Source organism: Physella acuta, unplaced genomic scaffold (assembly GCF_028476545.2).
Source record: "Physella acuta isolate Inbredline_101_S28 unplaced genomic scaffold, ASM2847654v3 ptg000435l, whole genome shotgun sequence".
Classification (NCBI taxonomy): Eukaryota; Metazoa; Mollusca; class Gastropoda; family Physidae; genus Physella; species Physella acuta.
In genome coordinates, this window is record NW_026731954.1 from 215,001 (window position 1) to 242,439 (window position 27,439).

Here is a 27,439-nt window from a genome sequence, read left to right on the forward strand (position 1 = left end):
CCTTTCCGTGAGTCTTGCCGTGACCTCTATGATAAGATGGGGTATATCATAAAGTTGAATCAGTTTGTGTTTTTGTATTTTGATTTGCTTTTGTTTTAGCGTTACGTTTGCGTTCGTGGTTAAGTTTAGAGTTAAGAGTTAGTTTTATGAGTAGTTTTCTCAAACATCCATATTTGGACGCGTTTAATTTTTTTCTGCAGTTTTTTTTTCGTTTGTTTGTTTTAGTGTTTGGATTTTAGTTTCTGTTTACGTTTGTTTGTGGGACGGAGTGGTCTAGCGGTAGAGAGCTTGACTGCTAAACCGTAAGTCTCGAGTTCGAATCCGGTTTCAAGTCAGTAGACCGTCCCTGAGTCCACCCAATTCTGATGGGTACCTAACTCACGTTAGTGAAAGTAAAGGCGGCTGGGCATAGTACTGACCACACTATCTCTTCATATGCCGAGGTCACAGAAACAAGTGAACTCTACTTCACTAGCCCCATAGACCGTCAGGTTTGAAAGGGAAACTACGTTTGTTTGTTTGTTGGTTGTAGTAAGCCTTAAGTTTAGAGTTTGAGTTCTTAGAGTTTCGAGTTATGTGTTATTTTCTCAAACATCCATATTTGCAGGGGCGTAGCGAGGGGGGCTGCGGACCGCACCTGGTGACACCATTTAGGGGGGGGGGTGACACCAAGGCAAAAAAAGCAAAATATATATAGAAAAATTTGAGGGGGTGGGATGCAAATCGAAAGTTTGAGGGACGGGGTGCAAATCGAAAGTTTGAGGGGGAGGGTGCTAATCGAAAATTGAATGTTTGTCCCCGGGAAGGGTCGCTACGCCTCTTGGGGGTTACACCATTAAGTGCCGCACCGGGCTACACCCGACCTCGCTATGCCACTGCATATTTGTATCTAGAATTTTAATTAGAAAATGAACACATATACAAAATCTGGCAATGACGGGTATACGCTGCTTCACTGTCCTTTACAGATTGTTTTTTCACAAAGACCAGTGCTGGATCTGGCCGGCTATTCCACCTATAAATAAACTCACCTGTACGAGAAGCCTTCGGAAAATTGTCTTAATCAACTGACAGGCACGGAACCTGCAGTTTCCCTTCCTGCTAGTATTGACATGGCTAAGAATTTTTTTTTTCTACGGCACACGTTAGGCAAACAATTACCCTACGTTTCTAGGCTGATCTTAAAATTCAAAGTTAATAGACCTTTCCTTTTAAAAGATTGATGGTTGAATTGAGCCTGACAACAAAAGTAAAGGCTACACTGGTGAACTAAGATCGATCTGTTGGCGGGTGACGGTAAATATGCAACGCGAATAACGCAAGAATGAGTGTTTTTAGTTCTGCTACTAAGTTGTGAAAATTGTTTTGTTCTTCTCTTTCGTATTTATAGTCAATCGTGTTTTAGATTTACGTCAGTTATTTTTTTGTCCGTTTTGTAGTGTTATTACAGTTTGATCGGTTTTTTAATTTTTAAAACTATGTATTTTTATAATAGTTATTGTTATTTTAATAGGTAACTTTTTTAGTGTCACGCACCCTACCATACTGAAATTGAAACATTATACAAAGAAAAAGAAAGTCGTCAATCATCTTTATGTTGTTAAGCTTTATTAAACAGTAATACCTTATATATATATGCATATATATATGCATATAAATATATGCATATATATATATATATATATATATATATATATATATATATATATATACGTAAAAGTGATTTAAAGACAAGAATAGTAAGTATTCAGCATTAGAAACTGTCTCTTCTTTCTGCCCATCCATCTGGTAAAGAAATCAATATATATATATATATATATATATATATATATATATATATATATATATATATATATATATATATATATATATATATATATATATATATATATATATATGTCTGTGTGTCTGTGCATATTATTTAATTTATTTATATACACAGTGGTACCTTGACAAAAGAGTGCCTCGACATACTTTTTAAATTAGGGCAGGCAGTGTAGGGATTTTTTTATGCTTTGAGTTACATTTAAATTTTGATATACGGGATAAGCATGTCAAGGAAAAGAAACGGCCCAAAAAAATTGCATCAGACCCTGCTATTTAAGGTCACTTGCCTTAATTTCCACACCATTTTGAAACGCACGAACATACAAACCTCATTAATAGGTTTTGATTTAAATAGCATAGAATATGACTATTAATAAAAGCAAGCACTTTATACACCAATCTTAATCTATCTGGTTTATATTTAATAAGATAATAAGATATATGCAGGAAAACCTTAATGCTTTTCATATTTTAGAACATAAATCAAAGAGTTTCATGTATCAAAAGGGGATCAAAATTAAATTTATTCTAACTGTTGACCTACCCTGCCGTTTATACTATTAATAGCAATGCCACTTTAAACAAAATTCCAAAAGTTAATTAAAAGTTGATTCCAAAAGACACTGTAAAAAAATGACCAAGAAAAACATGTAACTCTATGTTTTTTACCTATACAAAATTTGAAAAGGAGTCAAAAGTTGCCTTTATAATATTTTTTGAGTGAAGTCTAAACTGTTTTTATGAATGGGAAACATAATTAATTATCTATAACTATTATCTAAAATAGCTGTAAAAAATTTCCAATATCTATTTCTACATTTTTTTTTACCAATGATTTAATAATCTCCTTTATGTAACAATGATAACAACTTTTAGATAAATCTTTACCTGTTTCTGAAAGCAATATTGAAAGATTATATATTAAACAAACAAACCTCTAACCCTAACCGTACTGCAGCTTAAATCCTCTGCCAGCAATAGACTCATCAGATTTGAAAACAATGAACACTCCCTTTCCTGTAGAAGTTATAGTTTGAGGAAGAACACCCTCACACACTAGACTCAGCAATGGAGCACTGGAACTGGTACCATCATAGACTTTTATACTGTCATATGGACAGGTGGAGCCAGCCTCCATATCAATATCCAGGAAACTGAAACAGTTCAAATAGAGTTGGTAAATTAATTTCAAGTATACTATTACATTATCAATGATAAACTATTATAACCATCAGAATTGTTGAACGTATTTATACTTAAATTTTTACTTTAATCGTAGATTCAATTTTAGATAATTATTATTTTTTTTTATTAAAATAATTAAAACTGCATACAATAAATAAATACTTTACCTCAGTTTGGTGAATGTATTGGTATTGGCAGGTATCGTCCAGTAGCAGGTAGTGTAGGCGCCATATTTCTGTGGATATCCTGGGCTGACAATTAGACCTGAGCTGCTGGTTACTGTTGTGTTACAGGCTGAGGGTAAGACACAATAAAACATAGATAGACCTTTTTAAAACATGTAATTTTAAAGACTTAAGTGCTACAAACTTAAAAGCTACAATCAATTTTTCCCTTAACCTCAATACTATTAAACTTACATTAATCTTCACCAAAAAAAAAAATATTACCATTGATTTCAAGACATTTTGTGCCAGAAACTGTATCCAATCTAGTCCATTCAGGACAAACACATTTCTCAACTCGTGGATTCACTGAAACTATCTGGCAACTGTGTGAACACTGTAGGTTTTTACATTGACCTGGAACAAAGACGCACACACAAATATGACTGTAAATAGTTAATTTCCCATTAGCGTGATCATTCTAACTGAATGAGCTAAAGAATAAAAACTTAATTCAATCAGAACATTATTGTAAACTTTATTTGTTAATCTTTTTGGTTTTTTTAATATATATATATATATATATATATATATATATATATATATATATATATATATATATATATATATATATATATATATAAGTATTTCTATTTAACCAAATAAATCTTTTTAGTAAACATTTATTTAATTTTAACAAGGTAGAAAAATAAATAAATTTAAAATAATAAAGTATGAGGAAATATTACTTTCAATAGCATATGAAGCAATAAAGCCTTTAAGATTCCCAGAACCATCAGATGTGAATGTGACGGTCAAAGAATTTCCTGAAGAGGTAACCAGCCCTGGTGCATCAGTACAGTACTGCCCAAACAGGTCAGCATTTGTATCCCTACCATCATACACCTCCAGGTAGTCATAAGGGCAGCCTTCAACTACAAACTCTGTAATGCTGGGAAATAGGTTTGTCAATATAACTAAAAGATGCTTTTAACCACTGACCCAATCTTTCTTCTAAACAAATTAAACCAAAAAATTGTATACAGCATTATGGTACCAGAAGAGAAGAGTAGATTATATTTGGATACTTCAGCAAGAAAATATATTTCAATTAATAAGTTACAGATATTTTGAAATGAAGCTATCTCATAATAGATTTAATTTTAAATATTGTGTTTATTGCCACTGTGCTTACTTTAAGGAAATAATAGCCAGTGAATCGTTGGACATGATGGTCCATGTGCAGAACTGGTTACTGGGATAGTTGTCTGGGTAGTTGGAGCTCATGAATTTACCACTGACTTCAGTTAATTGTCTGTTGCAGTCTATAAACAAAAATGTAGCAATGCTTATTTTAAAACATAACTATGTTCCATAAAAGTGTAAAAAAAAATGCTACGATAATGGAGTCCTCTTTAAAAATAGTTTCGGGCTATAAAATATAAACTCATGTAGAACTATCCCTAGAAGTAGGTGGACAATAAATTTAAGAATAATTACTGATGCAACACTAAAACTAATATTGTAATGTGACTATCACTCCTAATGATACATATGAGAAAACGAATTTCTTACAGAAACATTTTGAATTAAAAGTTTATTTAAACATAACTAAATAAAATGAATTGCCTTCTAATATTATCAATTCAACTTAACTTTTATGTTTTGTTAATTGCTAAATATAATCTTAAACTATCTTAAAATTTAGAAAATTATTTTCACCAGCACAACCACCATTGATTGGGCGTTGTCCATTTAGACAAAGACATTCATAACTGGTCTGTGTACTGACACACATCAGGTTAGCTGGGCAAGGCTTGGACAGACACTTGTCAACATTGACAGAACAGTCAGGTGTCTTGATGCCATCCAGACATACACACTGACTCACTCCCTCATCACAGTACAACGTGTTTTGTGTCACACATCTGTTGGAGCAGTTCTTGGCTGGGGATACACACAACACAAATAAACTGTTATTCCTTTCATACTAACAATAAACAAAAATGAAACGCATCAAGGACATTTAAGACTAAGGTGAAAGCTCAGATCATTACCTAAACATGTTTTTGCATCAGTCCTGTTAAGAACAAAACCTTCTCTACAACTACATTCATAGCCACCATCCGTGTTATTGCAATAATTTTCACATCTACTGGGGTTATTGCATTCATCAACATCTGGGAATATTAATGACTGTTTTTATCCCTAAAGTATTATGTATCTGCTGTATTCTTCATTATAAAATCTGCTAATATGAATGTTATAAACCTACAGATGTATGTAAATTAAATATAATTTATTGAGCAAAGATACATATTTCATCAATACAAACCAAGGAAAAAAATGAAACTCCTCTTTAAATTGTAAAAAAAAACATTTTCTTGAGTTAACTTAGAAATCCACTACATTTAAAATAAATAAATTTCCAGAGATATATAACAATCAGTTTTCATGACTATTAATGTATTTCTAAAAAATGCGTGTTCTTTTTTTAAATACCTATGCATTTGCCGAGGTAATTTGTGTACCCAGCTGGACAAGGCCCACATACATATCCAATCTCTCTGTTTCCTTGTTGAGCTGCTGTCAGGTCAGTGCAAGTCTGGCCTTTGTAACATGGGTTGTCTTTACAGGCATCAAGTTCTGACTCACAGTTTGTTCCTAAAAGAAAAAGAAAAAGAATGATATATCTTGTTGAATGTTAGATAATTTTATTTGCATTAATCATACTTTTTTTTCTCATTATTAGATTTCAATAGAATGTTTTAATCTTTCGCTTTAGTTTTATGGCACAAAATTTTACTTTAGAATAGATCACTTGGATAAAACATTAAAAAATCCATTCTAATGAATTCTTAAACAATATCCCTTTCAAGAGTGGGCCTATATATTATTATCAGATGGATTCGTGTATAAAATGAATAGAACTTTTATAGAAGATCTGTTTTAATCGATAATTATTTAAAAACCTGCGTTTTAAAGGATTTAAACATTAAAACCTACCAGTATATCCAGGCAAGCAGCTACACTTAAAAATTTTGACAAGACCACCAAAATATTCTGTCTCTCTGGTCATGTTCTTGTTACACTGACCATGTCCACTACATCTTGGACAAATTGTTATTGGAATGATCATTACAGGTGAGTAGCAATCTTGGGAGTCTTTTACTCTAAGGCTGAAAATAAGGTAAAATTATTTATATACTCTTTTGAATAATGTTTATTGTATAATTGTTCTAATTTTTTTTTCAAGTAAATTTTATTACACTTCTTGAATTTCTCATTCACAAATAACAGATTTAACAATTGTACAAACCAACTAGTGAAAAATATGATTATTTGATTTAGGTCTAAAAAATGTGTCATATTTACTTTCTAGAAAAATGATAAACATTTCAATAAAGAACCTGATGAGCTTTGTAAGTCCAAGACAGATGAGAAAAATTCTACTTTATGACATTTAAATATGAAAGTAGCATTCACTGTATTTGTGGTTTAACATAAAAGATGTATGATGATAATATCAAATGAGTTATTGAAAGCAATCAAATTTGGTAGTGAGATAAAAGTAAACAACTCACACTACACTGACAGTTGAATTTACTGATGGCGTGTAGGTCAACAATCCATTTTGTGTGAGGGATACAGCAGATGAACCTTCTACTAAGATATAAGTTACCGCATCTTTATCTTTGTCAACAGCTTTAAAACTCAGTGTATTGGCAACACCTTCCTGAACTAACCAACGTCTATTCACATAATTTTTGTTTCTCACAACACTCAACACAGGACATGAATTAGCTGTAAAAAAATTGTTTAAAATCCTATTCAAATGTGTTAGTTGAAGTCAAGTATGATTTAGTTTGACATTAAAAACAAAAAAATAATGTGATAAAGCAAGTTAACGGGACTATTATTTTTCATTCATTAAAATGGCTCTATATTTTTCAATTTTTTAAATTCTAAATTTATTTGTAATTTTAATAAGGCAAGAAATACTTTCAAGTTTTATTTTTTAAAAGACATAGATTTACGAATATACATTTTTTTTATATTAAAAAATTCCAATAATATTTTAAAACATAATAATCAAATTTCTAATAAATAATTATTACAATAGGCCTACCTAGAATTTTCTTCACAGTCAAAGATTGTGAAATTGTGTTGTTTGTGTTGATTGCAAAGTTTAGATCATTGGTGACCATGTAGTCGAATACACAGGAATCTGTCCCATTTTTACAAACTTCTCTTGCTTTTTGCAACTGGCTGGCAGTTGCTGAGTCATTGAAAAATGGCACAAAATCAGGAAACTGGTAATCTAGAGCAGTTTTTCCATCTCTGTAGGTGAACACTGAGTTAGCTTGAGTTACTTGATCTAGTAAAATATTAGTAAAAATACAACGTTAATTAACATACCTTACTGAATATTTAAAAACCTCATTTTAATTCATCCATAAACGATATGTGCAAGCCATAGTTCCTGTTTTCAGTTTATGTAGACGGTTTTATAAGATACACTCATATAGGCTTATATTGTTTAGTTTGTCAAAATTCAAATGAATTAAGGTATTATTAAATGTAATTTGAAACAATGACAAAGTATTTAACCTTAAATAAATACCAAAAAAAACATATTAGATGTATTTGTATATTCTAAAAGATAAAACTAAAATAGTATACATTTATTTGCAAAGTTGTAGAAAATTTCCCTTTCAGTTAGATTGGATCTTAAAACGGTTCCATTTGGTAATGTGAATTCATCTTTTTTGTTTCCATTAAAATTGCCTAGTAAGCCTTTTGTTTTTCCTTTAAGTGTTTTTTGTGCTTGCATGTCCAATTCAAGGCTTTTGTACCCCACTCGGAAGGTGAATGACACACCTTAAAAAAAAGATTTTTTTTTTTTTTGTAAATCTTCAGAAAAACATTTATAAAGAAAATGTAATACTTGTTATTATAATCTAAGCTGATAAGATAACCATATACCACAAGGAAATACAACAGCCACTTTGGTTTTGTTTCCACTATCATCCCTGAAAACTTCAATAGTTTCGAGAGAAAGCCGGTAGTCTACAAATGAGTAAAAGCTTTCTGTAATATTCTGGCCACGAACATACAGGAACATGGCTGGAAATATTTTTTTGTAGATAAAAATATTATTACAAAAACTTTTGATTTTTCCAATTTTTTAATAAACTGTATTGAATGTTTAAAAATGTCTATCAAAGTATGCTACAAGCACCAAAATTACACTAACTACAGTCAATTAAAATTGCATATCAAAATGCACATACACGTTTTACTGGCTGCAAGTTCCACTTGGAAATGTGAAATTTCCTTTTCCTTAGCAGCAAATGCTGTGAAGACAGTTGCGTTTGTTAAAGTTCCGTTGCTTGTTTCTGCTCTGTCTGTTCTGGCCTGAAATTGTAAAAATATTTCTAGGGTCTTAAATGGATGACATCATAAATACAGGTCTACTTTTTTACAATAGTATTTTACAATTTTTTTTACAAATATAACAAGATTAAGCTAAATGAATTTAAATTTATGAGGCATAAATGATACATTTCTGGATTAGTTCTGACAGCTTGTTTAGAAAGTGACTCATGTTGGGAAAAGTTAATGTGGTTCGGAAATTAACTGACTAGACTATCCCTTTATATATGGGGGTCACAGAAACAGAAAACAGATGACCCTTCTTCCTCAATGAGCAATCAAGTCTTATTGGGTAACTGAATTAGAATTCGACATTCAAAAAACTAATTTTTAAACTGAATTTCCAGTTATTTTACATTTTCTAAATTTATAATTGAATCTTATATTCTCCCTGGATTTGCTAACGTTTTTAGTATTAAGCCTTAAATAGTAGACCTAACAAGCAATGTTTTCCACTAAATAGTCATTGCAGGCAAAATTTTAACAGAAAGATATTATTTTCAGTGTAAGTTTGTAAGCAAACATCAACTTCACTGATACTTGTAAAAATAAAATAGGGGTAAAACACATTTGGTGTTTAATTTTTTTCTAGTCTTATAAGTTTATGAATGAAATAGATTAATAGAATAAAACAAAAAACTAGTGCAGCCACCTGTAGTGTAAAGTTCTCAGATTGAACATCCATCATAATGTATTCACCTCTGCCATTAAACAAGTAGGTCACATTATCCAACGTCACAATGGTTGGGTCTCCAAGCATCCAAGCTGGAACACAAAATAACATTTGAAAATTATATCCTAACCTTTTTCCTTACAAATACGGAATTTATACATTGTGAAATTATTTCTTTTAAAACAAATTTAATAATGTGAGGCTTGTTGCAGATATACACTGCTTAGTAAATAAAATAGATATTAGCGCCAGATGGCCTTAAGCATTATGAGTTATGTAACAGCAAAGCCACGATCGTGGCTTGGCGCGCTTCAACGGTCTTGAGAATCAGTTTTATTTGTAAAAATATTGTTATTTTTAATTAAGGGGAAAAGTATGAACATCCAAGAAGTCTTATGAAAATCTAACAACATTGAAAATATACCTGGCACAAAGGTGACGTCATAGGAGCATTCTTGGTCTGGGTACAAGAGATTATACCTGTCACAGAGTTTACCCACGTTCCCATCCTTACAACATGACCTTTGAGCCTCAAGACTTTCATTAGCAGCCAGTGACCACCAAGGATCACCTACAAGAACATGACCAGCATCAGGTGTGTTGTGAATGAATGAGGCCTGTTGTCTTGATTCAGCCCACTTCATCCAATCACTGGTTACTGATGGTTGAGTCCATTTGTAGCAGCATAACTAGTTTTTTAAAGTAATAAAACAAAATATAGCCATGTAATAATACATTTTATACATTAGACTGTACTAGTATTTTATTATTAGATTACTTTTGTTTACAGTGTTAGAAAATGGAACCTACTAAAAGCAGATATGTTATGACACTAGCTGTTGGGCCTATTATGATAAGTGTTTCTTCCAGACTTTTTTCCCGGGGGGGTGGCACTTGAAATTTTTGGGGGGCCGTAGACGTCCTTCGGGGGAGGGGGGCGGACACTGTTAAAAGTATATATTTTCTATATAAATTATATAAATTCAATTTCGTTCAGGGGGGGGGGGGGCGATAGAATTTTTTCGGGAAGGGGGGCTTTTTGCCCCCCCCCCCCCCCCCCGATGCCTGGAAGAAACTCTGATTATGATATTTTTTGTGCAAAAAGTTTAAAATTATCAAGGATAATGTTAACCTTGAAATTTGGGGTAATAAATTACTGTCACTTTTGCTTCTTTAAAATGAAACGTCTTATTTCCACCATCAAATACGTGGTATCATCCCCACTTCAAAACACAATATAGGCCCGATCCCCAGTAAACAATGAAGTGATCTCAAATAGTTTTCATAAAACAAATACAATGTTTTAAGGGGACAAGATACACATGTTTTCGATAAAATTTTAATTTTGCTCCCCAATATTTTTTATTTCTTAATTCAGTACTAATACCTTTTATCTATCTAACCCGAACACTTCGGACTTCTACAGCGTACGGTTATCCGTTTGTTTGCGATGTGAAACATGGTACCCCCCCCCCCCCCCCCCGGCGTGTTTTTACACTACTAAGCTGACAGCGGCTATCTTCGAACGGGTATTACATCATTTATTGCCCGCGAGGCACCATAATCTATATGCCAAGCACTCGTGTACCCGCTGGAGTAGTGATCTTTTCTTTTGTTCTAAAAATAAGTAGGATAGAAGTTGTTTTCTATAAAGTAAAATTTTTATATCAAACTCCATATAAGTGCATGCGCGTAAAAATTATAAATGGGAAGAGATTCATTGATACGCTTGACCAATCATATTATAGTACAGTAAATCAAAATAATTCACGATATGTTGCAACTAACCAAAGTGTGCTAGGCAGCCATTTTGTTTCTAGATAAACAAAACAATTGCTTGTCTTCGGTTGATTACTTTATTTTCACATACTCTTCTATTTGTTGTTTTAAAATTATGCAACAACATTTAGGTTATTAATTGAAACTTTGCCAAGAAGTGCACTGTTGATTGTCATTGGAACACTATTAAACACTGTTTAGTACGCTTTATACTAAGCTAAAACAATGCGTGATGGACATGTCAGTCAGTGTGAAGAATGTACTAAGTCCATCCCCTTCACACCCATCATTCCCTTCTCGGTAATCAAGCAACGACCAGTTTATAATCTTGTTACTTCATAGAGGGATAGGCTTGAACGCGTACTTCAGACTTTACATCGGACTGTGAACGCATGTGTTAATGTGAATGCCCTTCGGTCCGTGTAGGGTTTGCTAGAAACTAAATGTAAATACTAGATGGGATAGCTGATAAGCATTCATTGTAAAGAAACATAGTGCTTGACTCTATCTACACAGATGTGTTATTCACGGATCAATAACCATACGTAATCTATGTCTAATTGGATCTTCACGCACTGTCCAGAGGTGGGGAGGTGTGGGATGGGGGGCGTGTCTAGCCTCAAGCGTTGTACATAGGAATGTAAAGTTGGCTATTATTAAAAGGCAATATACTTGTGTAAGCTATAGTTTAAATAGGGATAGATGTTGTACTGAGCTGAGAAGACCGACTATCAAACGAAACTTAATCTGGATTGATGATAGCCGTTCTGAGAATAACACTCGATGCATAGGATTTGTAATATTTAATAGTCATTAATTCATTACCTGTTGTATACACATTTTCTGCTTACATAAAAAAATCTCTCAAACTTACAACATAAATCAACACGTATTGTATTAGTAAATGGTTCTTCAACACACAACAAGATGTTTTTTCTGTATTCTATTAGAGGAAACGCGCTGTACATTTTTTCCGCCCTTCTTTTCACATTTTTACTCAAAATTCAACATTTATATCGCTAAGACTTTGGAACCCTCTGTCATACAAGAGTGAAACATTATACGTGCATTTAGCATTATACCCTCTACAAAACTACGTTTGTACATTAAGTTTAGTAGAATACTTTAGGAAATATTGATATTTATGTAGCACCACCCCCTAATTTGTGTACATAAATGAACATAAAAATGTGTATTAAAAATTGAGTACGAGCTATCGCAACGAATAAACGTAGAAATGTAAAGTTAAGTTTGAGAAATCTAAATTTTTCATCAGCTTTTAAAAATCTCTTACGGAAACTAAATGTTATAGAGGTTTGAATAGGTGTTAGTTTTCACACCTTTTCGTGGTTTCCAATGCAACCACAAAAACTATTGGCGGCTATATATTATTTTTGTCTATAGGTTAACTATTAACATATGAATTTATCAAACACCCAGAAATGTGTTAAATAAAAAAAAAAATTATCCTTACAGTCTATCCTTAACAGCATTTGCTCAGAATATGTTAATTTAAAATAATTAATAGAATACTAGAAATTCTTTTTTTTTAATTGTTCATATCTCAGATACTACTAGGGGGGGGGGGAGTCATCCATAAATGACGTCACACTCGTAGGGGGGGGGGGGGTGGCGTAACTTTGTGACGGTCTGTGATGAGGGGGAGGTTCAGATGGTGTGACGTTACACTTTTGTATTATAAAAAGCAATGTAAGAAAAATTTAGGCGTTATTTTGCATGTTAGAAAACTGTTTTAAATAATTGTAATAGGAATTGATTTAAATACAATACAATATGTTGAAAGAGTTCAGATAAGATTTTTGGAAAATATCTTATTTTAAGATAATTTCAACTGCAATTTTGAGGGGGGGGGGTTGTAGGCTGAGGTGTGACGTCATTTTATGGGGGGGGTCTGGCTGTTTATAGCATTGTGTGACGGAGGTGAGGGGGGAGGTAAAAATCGTCAAAAAAGCGTGACGTCATTTATGGATGACCCCTAGGTCATTTAACTCTACTTTCTTAATTGAAAATGTAAAAAAAAATTAATATTCTGTCATTAAAATTTACTCTAACAAGTTGACTCTAAAATTGAAAATAAATATTTTTCTAGTTGAATAGTTTTAAAAATTTTTCAATTATTTTATGTAATAATAATTCAGTATTGAAAATCTGTTGTCTTTTGATATCACACTTTCTCAACATTTCATGAATATTTTGCATGTTACATTTTTTTCACCTTATTTCTTGGGTTATTTTGTAATATCCTTCTTTTAGCCACTGGACTAATTACAAAGCAGAAAATATCTTTCAGGGCTCCACGTTTTTCATACAAACTCCACTGTAACCCTAGTAAACCAAGAGTACAGGGACATGTGTAGAGTTGACTGATCTGGTTGCTGTAGTCTGCATTTGTAATAAGCTGTGAATTCTTACACACATGTTTTTCACATTTCTGTTCAGGTCCTGAAATTCTTCCAATTTCATAAGTGATGACCTCTTTGTAGTCTATAAACAGTTTAATGTTAGTCATATAACAATAACTAAATTTTCTCGCCATTTTTCTAATAGTATTTTACAGAAATTAAGAAATTTAAAATTGTTTATAACAGCTTTTAAATCGATATATTATGTTAATGAGAAAACTGATAAATAATAAATATCACTTCATATGAATTTAATACAAATTTAAGTTCATGTTAGATATGTTAGTTTATCTTTTTAAAGCAATGTTATATTAAGCAGTGTTACTAATCATCATTTTTAAATTGAGTTTCATGCTTAATGTTGTTTTTATAAAAACAACATTTTTTAAAAAGCAAAAGATTCTTCAAAACAAAATATTTTTATATCATTAAAGTTAAAACAATAAAACACTACACAACCTAGGTAAAAGTGCCTAAAAATGTGGCATGTACTTAGGTACCACAGAGTAAAGTAAATATTGCTTCATTCTTTTTCTTCCATATTAATTTATAATAATATTAATATAAAATAATATATATTGAATTGTAATAGTAAATTATTATTACAGTTTTTGTTCTTAATCCAGTCAAATGTAGTCTGGCTGAGTTGTATTTTATTAGCGTATGGACCAGCAGAAATGCCAATAGATGTACCACTGTTTTTCAGGGCAATTAGGTTCATTCCTCCTTTTGGGTATATGAAATATACATAGGCTGTCTCTTCATCTGACAGAGAAAAAAAGTATTATCTTTGCACTAAACATCATAACACTGGCCTCAAATACGCATTATGTCCATTTATAGAGAGAGAGAGAGAGAGAGAGAGAGAGTAAGAGAGATTAAAAAAGCCATTTTAAACTAATATTGCAAATAAAAATTAATATGCATAAATTAAATTATCTGTGTTTTTTCTTACCTATAAAATCCGGATCACCTATAGATTCCTTTCTGTATCCACTAATGTATACTGCTTGAAAAGTACCCGTTGGTGGATTGGTCTAGAAATTTAGTAAAGCTATTGCTTTTGGAAGACAACATTATCTTAAACAAAATTTAACAGATCTAAAGTAGTTCTTGTATGTAAAAACTCCAATAATGTCTATAAAATATTTAATCCATTTTCTATTTAAAAAATTAGGATTTACACAGATTAAATTAATAAAGGTACCTGTAAATATTTGAGATTATGTTTTGGCAAGTGAATTTCTATGAAATAAATGTTCAAAACACTACCTTCCAGAAAGTTATATGTATAAACAGAATACTTGCCTTGATAACACTTGATAAAATTTGCACATTTTTCCAAGTGGCAACCAGCACAGTTTTAACTTTAAAGTCATAGAAGCGATAAGTGTTTCTGACATCTTGCGCTGCCCTTTCCATTACTTTAGCTTTGGCAGGCGATGACCTCACTGTGGCACTTTCAGAAAAAATTGATGGTTCACAGCTCTCATACAGATGGTAGAAAACCTCTCCTTTTGTTGGGTTCAATGTTGCCCAGTATGGAGCAATTATTTTAAAGCCATTTTGTACTGCAAGATCATATGTACCACTGATCACATTTCCTCCAAATCTGATAACTCCATCACTAAAGACCTAGAAATAAAAGATGTCATTAGACATACAGCTTGAACTTTAAAAACTTAACAAGAATAAAATTGTTTTGGTTGCATTATAATGAAATACATACACACTTACATATGCCTCAGTTTCAGTCCCAGCACCAACAGGCACTTTTGTTGCAAACACAATAGGTTTGCTGACATACTGGCTGTTCCCTTTAGTTTTAATAAGACCCAAGTCGCGTTTGTCAGCACCATATGGATACAAGGTCACTAAATTTGACAAAATAAGTTGATGCAATTACAGCAACATCATTAATGAAAAATATTTAACTTAATCATCTACATAAAAATTAAAAAAAAAAACAGTATGTAAAACGAATGTTTGGAGAACAAACGATCCACTCACCAACACACTGGTTCTCTACTGCTCTTATTTCCATGTTTTCAGGGCAGGTACAAATTAAAACTCCAGCAGTGTTTCGATCACAAAAGTGGGAGCATGTTTTATTCTTTGCTGTTACACAGTTCTGGCTGTTGCCTAGTTATATATATATATATATATATATATATATATATATATATATATATATATATACACCTTTATCAGATACGTTAGCACAATGTAGGTTTTGTGTATTAATTATTTAAAAAATGATAAAGGAAAATCTGACAAACCTTCACATTGACCAGTTTCTGTCCTACTAAATCCAAGTCTACATTCACATGAATAATTCCCTGGTGTGTTCTTGCAAACTTCATTAGTTGGACAAGTGTTGTAGTTGCACTCATTAACATCTTCAGAGCAGGTGTCACCTGTCCACCCAGGCTTGCACACACAAACACCATTGGTGTTGTCACAAAATTGTGTTTTAGAAAGATTGCATGTGCAAGTGAACTGACAGGTTGGACCATATGTGAAATCATTACATGCTGAAAATCAGTTTGCTATAATTTAAAACCATTGTGTAATATCTTATATCACTTAAAACTATTCATTATGAACTCAAGCTGAATAATTTAAGAAATTATAAATAAGTATGCAGAATTATTTTGATCATCTGGACCTTGTTTGCTTAGCAATAAACCTTGTCTGAATAAATTGTAAATGTTTATTTTTTTTTCTGGATACATTTAAAATCCTTTAATATTTCAATCCCATAAAGAAGTGTTCAATACCTTTCAATGTACCATTAGATTAAATTATTTATCATTGAAAGGCACTCAAAAATATTAAGGTTACATACAGTGTGTATAGTAAACCCCAGTAAATCCCCTTCTGCTCCAGTATTCATCTGCTTCTGTTTTGAGCTGAATCTCCATTATGTTACAACTGGTCCTTATCAAAGGTGGTACTCTTGTACCACAGTATCTGCCTATTTGTGTGCTTGTTGTATTTCCAACACTGAAGATGTTTAGTGAATCCCAGCTACATTGTCTCTCTTCAACCAACTGAAAGTCTTGGCTTTTAATGCTGTATGTTTATAGTGAAACAGCAGGATAGAAATACGCTAAATTTTACAACTTTCATTTCAAAACTATCTACTTACATTATGTTTAATGCCAGTACATAGGCTTCAAATTGATTTCCCAATATGACCATAATTATTACAGGTCTGTAGAATGCTATAGATGTTCTAATATGTATTTAATATGAATATACAATACTTTCAAATAAACTTAACGTTGGCACTAGTGAACAATTGGTCTGATATGTACTTAGCTTTTTGAAAAGAAAAACTCCAAACCTAAAATTAACTGAATGTGTTAAGTACGTGCATGAATGTGTGCGTGCGTGCATGCACGTGTGTGTGTGTGTAAGTGTATGTTTATGTATGAATTACCTTTCTAAACTCTAATAGTATGTGTTTGATTACCTGAGTGTAACAACTTGACCTGCTGACCCCTGTATTCTCCATTTACATAAAGCTCTCCTAAGGTGATAATTTGGGTAACCAATGGTAGAAATACTTCCAGACACAGAAGTTAAATTACTGTCACAATCTGCATGAATATTCCAAGGGTTAATAAAAAAATTTATAAATACTAAAACTTTATCAAAGATGTTTTTTACTATTTAGTAAGTTATATTCTGTATTCAAGTAAAAACATGACCATTGCTGCTTCAGTAAAAGTCAACATTTTTTATCAAGCTATGCCTTTTATTAAACCAATACTTAATTCAGTAAAATGTGAAATATGAAACATAATGTAAGAAAAAATGAGTACTAACCAGGAATGCATCTAAAACTTCCTAGTGTGTTCACACATTTTTCAGTGAGATAGCAAGGATTACTCAGACATTCATCAACATCATCAGCACATGTAGCTGATTGCCACCCAGGGTAGCAGGTACACATCCCATTAAAACTATCACAATATTGTGTGTTGTTCTTGACACAGCTGCATGGTGTGGTACATTTTTCTTCACCATAGTAAAATGGAAGGCATCCTGTAAATTAAAAAAAATGTGTGTCTTTAACAAACATATGGAATCTTATACTGTGGAATTATTTTTTTAATTACCATATCTTTCATGAAATAGTACATGATGAATAAGTATATTAGTCAAAAAGAAATTTAAATTATAAATGAACAATTTAAAAAGAATATGAATCAAATACATTTTTATGCCTAAAGTTTACCCTACAAACTGTAAAATAAAATTGGCCAGTCATAAAAATATTTTCAACAATGAAGTGTCCTTAAATAGTACTGGACAAACTAGCATTTCAACATTTAAACTATAACTTTCACTTGTTTTTGGATATAATGAAATGATGGTAAATATGTTTTATTGGGAATCTATTAGGAGGTATTTTTAAATGCAAATGAAAACAGGAATGGTTAAAGAAAATAGATGCATAATATTAGTAAATATAACCTACTCAAAAAAGTAGCATTGAAACCTCTGCCTGCTATAGATCCATCTGACTGAAACAAAACATATAACGTGTTGTCTGCTGATGTTATTGCTTTTGGAATGGGTACCCCATAAAATAGTCCATAGATTCCTAAAACAGCATTCCTTGGATTGTAAACTTGCAAAAATGATTTGCCTTGTGTATCCAATAAGAAATCTGTAAATCTACAAAAAAATATATATTTGATCAAAATGGTAGGCTACATAAATCAAATATATAATTACCAGGTTTAAAACAAATTTTAAACATTGATAAAGAATCTATAGCTTATTTCTTGCATTAAGCATCAAGAGACACAGAACTACCTGACTTATGAAAATTAGTGAATTTAAATGTAACACATATGGTTACCAGACAAGGGGGGATAACAAATAAAGTTTTAATTCATTGAGTTGATGTAGTTGTGTTGCATGCTCTTGTGAGCGATTTTACCTGTGTCCCATGTCATGTGACATGGGACTGTGGGTAGTTTCGTACCTAGCCGTGTCAGTCACACGCAAGGCTGCTGTCTGTGGACACAGTGACGGTACCAAGATGTAGACCTAATGAAGGTAGTGTGGGTATATAATTTATGGTTATTGTTAGAATACTTATTTGTGTATGCCTGCTAGTGCTGCATGTGCACACTAGTTAGGTTGAGTATTTATTTAAGTATTTATTGTTGTACTACGTATTGGTCGTTGTTGGCAGTACTGTGTACTGGCAGCAACATATTTTATTGTACCCGTGTATGTTTGTAGCCTACACGTGGTGTTATCATGAATGTAACTTTTTTTTTTACATTTGCTTTAGGGCTACAGTTTTTCTTCTCTGTTTTCTTTTTGGTTTTCCTGTTCGTTTGGTATTCATCTGTAATCGTCATACTACTGTGTTCTGCATCGCCGTCATGGCTCGATGTAGCGAATAAAGCCAGTACTTGACAACAACTGTCGGTGTCAGTGTGTTCTAAATCTCACGGTCAGCCTGTCTTAACCACAACACCTCAGTGGGTAAAAGCATCCCCACTGAGTGAAGGTTACATTTGGCGCCCAACGTGGGGCTTGACCTTGAGAGGCAAACATGGAGAGCAGCGATCCGACGTTCGAGAAGTTGTCGCAGGAGTTGGCCGAGTTGACGACTAAGATGGCGGCGATACAGGCTAGTGTGCAGCGGCCCGTTACGGTGGAGGTGTGCATGTCAACACACAACAGGCTGAATCTGTACACCAGCCCTCCACCCACTGGAGGAGGGGAGGTGAGTTTCCCGGACTGGTAAAGCCAAGTTCAAAGTTTGCTGCGGAAAACCAGCGTTCTTAACCCATTGCCACGCATCTTAGGCAGTCTGAAGGGGATTGCCTATGAGCAGGTGAAGCAGGCGGCGAGTGCAGAGGAAGTGCTAAGCCTACTGCAAAGCACTTATGGCGACATCCGGTTTGCAGACGACATGTATCTCCAGTTCAGCCGACTCACACCAAAGCAAAGAGAGTCAAAGTCTGAGTTTCTTTGCCGACCGTGGTCAGAGATGACGAGGCTGAACCAGCAGCGTGTCTTTACTGAGGCCGATGCCCAGAACAAGGTGTATCACACCTTCTGCAAGGGGTTTTCACTTCTTCTGGCGTTCGAACTTCGAGGCATATTTGGTTTCCCAGGGGAAGCCAGCCCGAAGTTGGGGGACGTCCTGAAAGCTGTTAGAAGGATGGACGAGACAACTGAGTCCCCAGTCGCAGCCAAGGGAGCAGCTAACAGGACTATCCAGGTCGACGCGGTAACGACAGCTGTTCACCAAGAGACGACGCCGCCGATGCTCACGGAGGAACAACTCGACCGTCTGGCGGAGAAGGTGGCAGACATCCTAGTCCGGAAACAAGCGTGTGGGTGTGGATCCAGAGAGCACTATTTTCGCGACTGGCCGAGAAAAGCTGCCAGGTAACAAAGTCAACAGCAGGGAAACAGGGGCTACCAAGCGCCCAAACTAAAGCTATTCCACGAAGCTTTCAGCCTAAGGCGACTCCGGCAAGAGCACTGAGTTCAGTAGGGGAGGTACGCAACCTCACCAAAAAGTAGCCGACACTAAAACGGTACGCCTCCGAGACGTGGTTGTGACCCTTGCAGCGGATCAAACGTTGGAGCTACGTGGAACAGCACCTCTCACTGCGCAGTTACCGACAGGGTTTCGTGTTTTACACACCAGCATCAACAGAAACTGCCGGAAACGAAGAAATCTGACCGTGACCTCCGCTTACGTCCTAGCTGATCTAAGCACAGAGGCGGCGGTATTGGAAGCGTTGATAGGGCAGGCATGTGAAGCGACCATACAGGTGGAACGTGTAGATGTCCAATGTTTGCTGGAAAGTGGATCCCAAGTCACTATCGTGTCGCAGAAATTCTATAAGGAGAGGTTATCTCATATTCCTCTCCAGCACCTGCAGACACCTGTTACAGTAACTGGAGCCGGGGGACAAGAGGTACCATATTTGGGTATCATATCTGTCACGTGTACATTTCCTGAAATTATCGCAGGTAGAGTACAGGCTGTGCAAGTCTCGGCATTGGTCGGTGGTAATAGCCCTCTCTCGGAGCGGATGCCTATAATTCTGGTAACGAATGCGTTCAAGAAGCTGACGCCCCCTAAATTGGCAGAACAGCGTATTAAGGGGGAAGCTGCTTTTATGATGGGGCATCAGCTGGACAGAGCCCACGAAAGTGGGAAATTGGGACACATTTAACTGGCCGGTAAAGGTGTAATGGTGCCACCATTCGGTACGATATGATTGTGTCAAGGGGAGGCCACAAGTTAATACCATACGCACTTGTGCAAGTGTGCTGCTCCAAGAGCCCACGGAAGTTAAATTGCCCGAAGTGTTGCATGTGGTTGCGGACAAGGTGAGTGTGGATGATCTGTGTGGAGTACAGGTGACACTATGCAACATGTCAGATCATGATATGGAGTTAAAGCAGAAAGATATTATAGCTGATGTTTTTATGATCCAATCAATGTACAGCATCTCTGACCTTTTGGCTGAATTTCACGAGGTACGGTATATAATTTATATAGAAAATATATACTTTTAACAGTGTCCGCCCCCCCCCCCCCGAAGAAAGTTTACCGCCCCCCCCCCCCGAAGATTTCAAGTGCCCCCCCCCCCCCCCCCGGAGAAAAAAGTCTGGAAGAAACACTGAGTACCGGCGACAGCTAACCTTTCTAACTCAACCCGCATAGTCTCTTTAGAGGCAGGTGGAAATAATGACTTGAATTTCAAGTTTGGGGAAAACACAACTCCAGAGTGGCGTGACCATTTCACTAGAAGACTGTATGAATTTAGTGACGTGTTCATACACAATAAACTTGATTTAGAGTTGACCACTGAGGTAGCTCATGATATTATTATGATCGCTATCTGACAGCCGCAGATCTAGCGAACACCCCGGGTTCGTTTATGTGTAGTTAATGATAGAGATCCACTAGACAGAGTATGAACACAACAAATTACTACGTGGGCTCGTCAAAATGATATAGGGCGGACACGTAGAAATGATGTGACTCACAACTAGGAGAAACTGTCAACTACATTTTAGTAAGTGTACAAGTATAAAAATGACACTTGGTCTATACCAAAATATAATAGAAACTAAGAGTAAATAGTAATCCAAAAATCAACTTACAGCCAACTCACAGTTGATGAAATAAATCACTAGACTAAATAACAAATATCACAGATGTGGCATTGGTGAGAGAATACACCTTAAGGAAAAATAGTGGAAACACTGAATGGCGCTATAAACACCTATAATAAGGAAAATAAATTGCCGCCACAAACTAAGCAACTCAAAATGGCGTCACACACACACACACGGCAATCTCTCTCTCTCTCTCTCTCTCTCAAGATCTAGGGTCAAAAGCTGCCTGAGCTTTCGTATTCAGGGTTTTTTTAAACAAGATCAAAACCAAGGGAAGTTACTTCAATGTCGTAAGACCATTGGTCGAGGATCTGCTAAGGATCGGAACAACCAATTAAAATCTCATCACATGACGTGACGGAGGAGTTCAGGCGACCGTACAACTCTCCCAAGGTCGATTACCTAAACCAAGAAACTAAATTATATAAAGAAAGAAAGACCTAAGTAGGTCACAATATTGAGCTAGAAGCAGGTGCTTGGGTAAAAGAACGACCCAGACCTATCCCACCAAAGGATTTCACCGAAGCAAAACAGCATATTCAAGAACTATTGGATGCTAAAATCATCACGCCCTCATCCTCACCGTATGCAAGCCATATTGTGCTGGTGAGAAAGAAATCAGGTGCATTATGCGTGTGTATAGACTATCGGAAAATTAACGCTCACACTATTATCTCTCTGTCAGCGGTACTTGGTAATATGCCCTACATAACTGTCCTTTATACTATTAAGGACAGTTATGCCATCCCACAAATAGAGGATATGTTCCTGACTTTGAGCGGGGCCAAGTTTTTCACAAGTATGGACCTGAGTTGGGCATATTACCAAGTACCGATGACAGAGAGAGCAAAACTTATCTCTGCGTTCACCACACCGTTCGGATTGTATCAATTCGAACGAATGCCTATGGGATTAAAGAACGCTCCTCCAACATTTCAGAGGCTAATGGAGAAAGTCTTTGCAGACATGAATCTGACAGAACTGATTGTGTTCTTAGATGACATCTTGTTGCACGGTAGAACTCTGGATGAGTTAGAGGAACGTACAATCCAGGCATTACACCGTCTCCGGAGGTACGGTCTAAACATAGACCCTGACAAACGTGTGTTTGGGACATCCGAAGTTCGGCATCTAGGACACGTAATTACAGATAAGGGAATCAAGCCAGATCCTGAGAAGATTAAAGCGTTAATCAATTGGCCGAGGCCGAGAACTGTCCTGGATGTCAAATCGTTTATTGGCTTTGCCGGATATTACAGGCGATTTATTCCAAACTTTGCTCAAATTTCTAGGCCATTACATGATCTAACTGTACGGTAAATGCCTAAAGGAACCAAAAAAGGAAGCCACAAACCGGCCACCATTCATTTAACGTCGGATATATCGCACATGTGGGGTGAGACTCAGCAGAAAGCATTTGAAACGCTAATGAATGCGTTGACCGAAGAGCCTATTGTGGGCATTGGGACAGGGAAAAGCCTTTTACTCTGCACTGCGATCCCAGTGGTACAGGAATAGGTGCCATACTGTATCAAGAGCAAGACGGCACGACACAGGTGATTGCTAATGCTAGCCCATCCCTGAACAAGACAGAACGCAACTACCCGGCCCACAAACGAGAGTTTCTAGCTCTTAAGTGGGCGATGACTGAGAAGTTCTATGACTATATCGTTGGCTCACACATCAAGGTGGTCACAGACAATAATCCCCTGTGCTACATTCTTCGGAATGCCAAACTGGATGCTACAAGTGATCGCTGGCTGGCGTCTCTGTCGATCTATGACTTTGACCTGCAGTACAAAAAAAGGTCTACTCGTGTAGATGCCGAGTTATTGTCCAGACGACACCAGGACTAGCTGGCAGAGGAGGATGAGCAATTTCAAGTTTTGCTCGAAGACACCAAATTTTTGAGGGACAATGCGGAAAAATTTGAGTTGCAAGCTGCCAAGTTGATTCACATCGGCACACATCTAGTATCAGCCATAATTGCAGCCAAGGGTGGCGAGAGCCAACCGAATTTCTCAACGGATATGAGAACTAACGGGGAAGGTATCACGTACATGCCGGCTGTCGAACAGGTGGTAAAGACTCCGTCAGCCATCAGAGATGATATCTTAGAACAGTCAGATGGGCCTTATCATTATATTTCTATGGAAGAGTGGAGGAGTCATCAGTTGGCCGATACTATCATTGCGTGGGTCATTAAACAAGTAGACCAAGGAGGCAAGTTAGAAATGTCAGCAGACAGCACACCAGAGGAAAGAGCATTTGTCAGGGAACAAAAGAAATTAGTAATGAAAGATGGAGTCCTATATCGAAAAGTAGCAGATGATGAATTAGGAAGTAGATTTCAATTAGTTATCCCAAGGTCACATCTGAAATAAGCAATGCAAGGTGTACATGAAGATCTATTTCATACCCATCTGGATGATGCGATTAAACATGCTCGAATGCGGTTTTACTGGCCACATATGTTCCGAGACCTTGAAAGGAAGATCAAGAAATGTGGGAGATGTCTAAGGAAGGGTGCACCAGTTTAGCTAGCACAGATGGAAACAATAACCACTTCGTTTCCATTAGAACTGCTTTCAATAGATTATCTAACTATTAAAGCAGAAGGTCACAAACAAAATGTTCTAGTGATGTTAGACCCCTTTACAAAGTTTGCAGTGGCAGTGTGTGCACCAAAGACCGGACAGCGAAAACGATAGCCAGGACACAGTGGCATGATTTTTTCATGACTTACAATTTTCCAAAGAAGAGATTCCTCACCGACCAGGGGAGAGATTTTGGAGCCAAATTTGTGAAATACCTGTGTGAAATGGCGGGTATTCGCAAGTGTCGGACCACACCCTACCATCCCGCAGGAAACCCAGTAGAAAGGTGGAACATGACGTTGCTAAACATGATCCGAAGCCTTGAGGAGGACGAGAAGGCGACATAGAGGAAAAACTGCCGACCGTTGTACATGCGTACAATAGCTGTATCCATTCAAGCACAGGCTACAGTTCATATTTCCTCTTCTTCGGTCGTCATCCTAGGCTGCCCATCGATTTAACTTTCGGGATCGATGTGGGAAGAAAGAAACAGGGAACACCGACGCAGTTTATACAAAGCCTAAAAACCCAACTGAAGTCGGCCTACGGAAGAGCAGCCGAGAACATGGTCAAAGCGGCTGACCGGAACAAGGTCAGATACGACATTTCAGCCCACGCTGCTGAGCTGGAGGTTGGAGATCGGTGCTTAGTTCGCCGTTTGGGTCCTAGAGTCACGTCAAAAATCAGCGACAAGTGGGAGGCCGAGATTTATGTGGTAGTGGATAGAGCGGATGACGTGCCAGTGTACACTGTGCAGGAGGAGACAGGAAAAGGGCAATGTCGGACATTGCATCGGAACTTCCTCTTCCGGTGGGAATGCTAGATATGGATGCTGGCACAATATTGGCAGAGGAAGAGAGACGGCGATAAGAAGAACGATGGAAAGTGATCATCCCAACTAGGTAGGCAGATGATGAGGAGGAACTGGCAATTAAGGTGGTCCCAACCAGACTCCGACCCGACGCATCGCCTTTCGGGCCAGTACTTGACAACAACTGTCGGTGTCAGTGTGTTCTAAATCTCAGGGCCAGCCCGTCTTAACTACAACACCTCAGTGGGTAAAAGCATCCCCAGTGAGTAAGGGCTACATAAACGTTTTGTTATTCTATTGATAACAAATATATAAATACTGTTTAATACAGCAGTTTATACCACTATTGATTCTGATAGGTACAATAGGATTGTTAGGTTTATGTAGGTCCTCACTAAGTGCGGCACTTAATGGTGTCACCCCCCCAGAGGCGTAGCTACCCTTCCCGGGGACAAACTTTCAAATGTTCAATTTGCACCCCCCCCCCTCAAGTTTTCGATTTGCACCCCCCCCCCCTCGAACTTTCGATTAGCACCCCCCACCCCTCAAGTTTTTCTCTAGATATTTTGCTATTTTTTGCGATGGTGTCACCCCCCTAAATGGTGTCACCCGGTGCGTTCCGCACCCCCGCCCCCCCCCCTCGCTACGCCCCTGACTAAGTGTCACTTATGTATATGAAATTTAAAATGTGTCTACTTCCTAATTTTTGTTAAACTACAATGTTTAGTCTAACTCAGCATTTATTAGTCGTTATCATTGTTTCATTATTAGAAGAAATGTTACATATTAATCGTGTGAAAGGCATCTATTAAAAAAACAGCCCCAGGAATCAAATTATTCTTATTACCTTAGAGAAACATTGTATCCAACAGGTGCATGAATCGCCCAATAGCAGACAGTGTTGTTGATATATGTTGGGTAGCCAGGATTTTTAAGGATTTGCCTCTCGTCAGTTGCGTTGATGCTTTGTTTGCACCCACTGGCAAAATCTGCAATAGAACATACGTCTAGTGTAACCCTCAGAGTATTGAACCATTTTAGTCTGATATTTTAGCTGGATTGCTCATTCAAAGCACATTTATACTTTATTTAAATAAAAAGGCCAAATGTAAATACAATATCCAGAAACATCAGAAAAGGTATTTAAAATTTATGGGTAAATTTAACAATTAATGGATATAGAACGTTTTCTATTAGTGTCAGCATAAATTATATCACTGTTTCATGGAGAAGAATATTTGGACATTGTTATTGTTGTTATAACATTGTTATTTAGATAAACTATAAAATTATTACCATTGGTTGTATAAGTCCCATTAAATCTTCCATATATTTTAATGGTTGAATTAAATTTAATATGCATAGTGTTCCCTGTAGTTCTTATTACTTTGTTAACAACACTAGAATGAAATCTGAACAATAGGAAAGAATCTGCATTATGGCCATCAAAAATGTGAACAAAACTGTAAAAATCTTGAGCATAGAATTGGGAAAACCTGAGGATTGAAAAAAAAATAATTGTTAGAATGTTAGGGAAATAAAATAATAAATTTAACTTTTCAAGATTTTTTATACTCATAAACATTCTGGAATAGATTTAGATTTCTTTGTATTTTAAAGTTTATGGAGATTCACATAACACAAATCAAACAGAGGGCCTACAGAAGTTTAACATGCAGTAAACACACAAAACTCTAAAATAAATATTTGGAATCATTTTTACACTACTATCTTCTTCTTCTTCTTCGTTCTTAATTATTAGTGCTGAAGGGGATCAAGATTTATCTGCCAGTGGGTTTGAAATCGAGACTTTGTTCGAATTTATCAACCATGAGCTTTTTGCCGACTCGACCACACCTCCAACACAATTAAGCGTTACGTGTCAACTGGTTATGCGCCATTGAGGCCATTGACTCCGATTTCAGCCTGCTTTTCTTTTTGGATTTGCTTCCATAGCCTTTGTCCAACCAAGAACAAACTACAAGGCAGCAGTTGTTTAATTTTGGAGTTGTCTCTCCTAGACGAGTGGCTATCCCCAGCTAACGAGCCTCATCTGCCCGAGGGTTCGAACTCGAGACTTTTCGGTTTAGCAACCATGAGCTTTACCGAGTCGACCACGCCGACCCCTTTACACTACTATGAAAGTAATCACACTGCAAGACATATGTACGCCCTGCTAGGGTTGGGGATAACTAAAATCTACCCTTCTAGGCTTATATAACTACTGTCCGGTCAGTGCAAGTCCGGCTAAACCCAGACTGGTTAATAACCTTAACCTTAGCCTAAATAAAAACAAAAAAACTTTAGCAATTCAGTGAATTTATTAAATGGAACTAATCAAGATGTTGTAAAAAAATGAATAG

General features: G+C 35.9%; 2 protein-coding genes across 4 annotated transcripts in view; both read right to left on the bottom strand.

Moving 5' to 3' along the window:
- The window catches only part of LOC131942960 (cubilin-like), a 76,689-nt gene that overhangs the window by 41,995 nt on the left and 7,255 nt on the right, over positions 1-27,439 (bottom strand). The window contains exons 8-14 of the mRNA XM_059302931.1: positions 26,373-26,572; positions 25,924-26,065; positions 17,977-18,176; positions 17,322-17,540; positions 16,966-17,092; positions 16,336-16,562; positions 15,767-16,021 (exon numbers count right to left, since the gene is read on the bottom strand). Of these exons, the coding sequence (XP_059158914.1) occupies positions 15,767-16,021; positions 16,336-16,562; positions 16,966-17,092; positions 17,322-17,540; positions 17,977-18,176; positions 25,924-26,065; positions 26,373-26,572 (1,370 nt within the window). The remainder of the gene's footprint in view (positions 1-15,766; positions 16,022-16,335; positions 16,563-16,965; positions 17,093-17,321; positions 17,541-17,976; positions 18,177-25,923; positions 26,066-26,372; positions 26,573-27,439) is intronic.
- Positions 1,720-14,529, bottom strand: LOC131942951 (mucin-like protein). 3 transcript variants are annotated; one of them, XM_059302921.1, is made up of 19 exons: positions 14,443-14,529; positions 14,094-14,252; positions 13,301-13,569; positions 9,265-9,974; positions 8,471-8,594; positions 8,163-8,303; positions 7,860-8,057; positions 7,306-7,554; positions 6,761-6,980; positions 6,183-6,355; positions 5,679-5,840; positions 5,234-5,356; positions 4,899-5,123; positions 4,372-4,501; positions 3,926-4,128; positions 3,462-3,593; positions 3,180-3,306; positions 2,763-2,981; positions 1,720-1,785 (listed from the first exon to the last, which is right to left on the bottom strand). In XM_059302921.1, the coding sequence occupies exons 4-18, from the start codon at positions 9,394-9,396 to the stop codon at positions 2,771-2,773; spliced, it is 2,550 nt and encodes an 849-aa protein (XP_059158904.1). In that variant the 5' UTR covers positions 9,397-9,974; positions 13,301-13,569; positions 14,094-14,252; positions 14,443-14,529; the 3' UTR covers positions 1,720-1,785; positions 2,763-2,770. The 3 variants fall into 3 exon arrangements, with proteins under 3 accessions (XP_059158904.1, XP_059158905.1, XP_059158906.1); XM_059302922.1 differs by lacking the exon at positions 7,860-8,057; XM_059302923.1 differs by lacking the exons at positions 7,860-8,057; positions 8,163-8,303.

Coding starts and splice junctions, on each gene's coding strand:
- LOC131942951 (XM_059302921.1), bottom strand. CDS start 9,396: ATGTTATTTTGTGTTCCAGCTTGGATGCTTGGAGACCCAACCATTGTG. Junction 4,502..4,898: donor AATCAATGGTGGTTGTGCTG/GTGAAAATAATT, acceptor TTTTGTTTATAG/ACTGCAACAGACAATTAACT. Junction 3,307..3,461: donor AAAATGTCTTGAAATCAATG/GTAATATTTTTT, acceptor TCTTACCCTCAG/CCTGTAACACAACAGTAACC.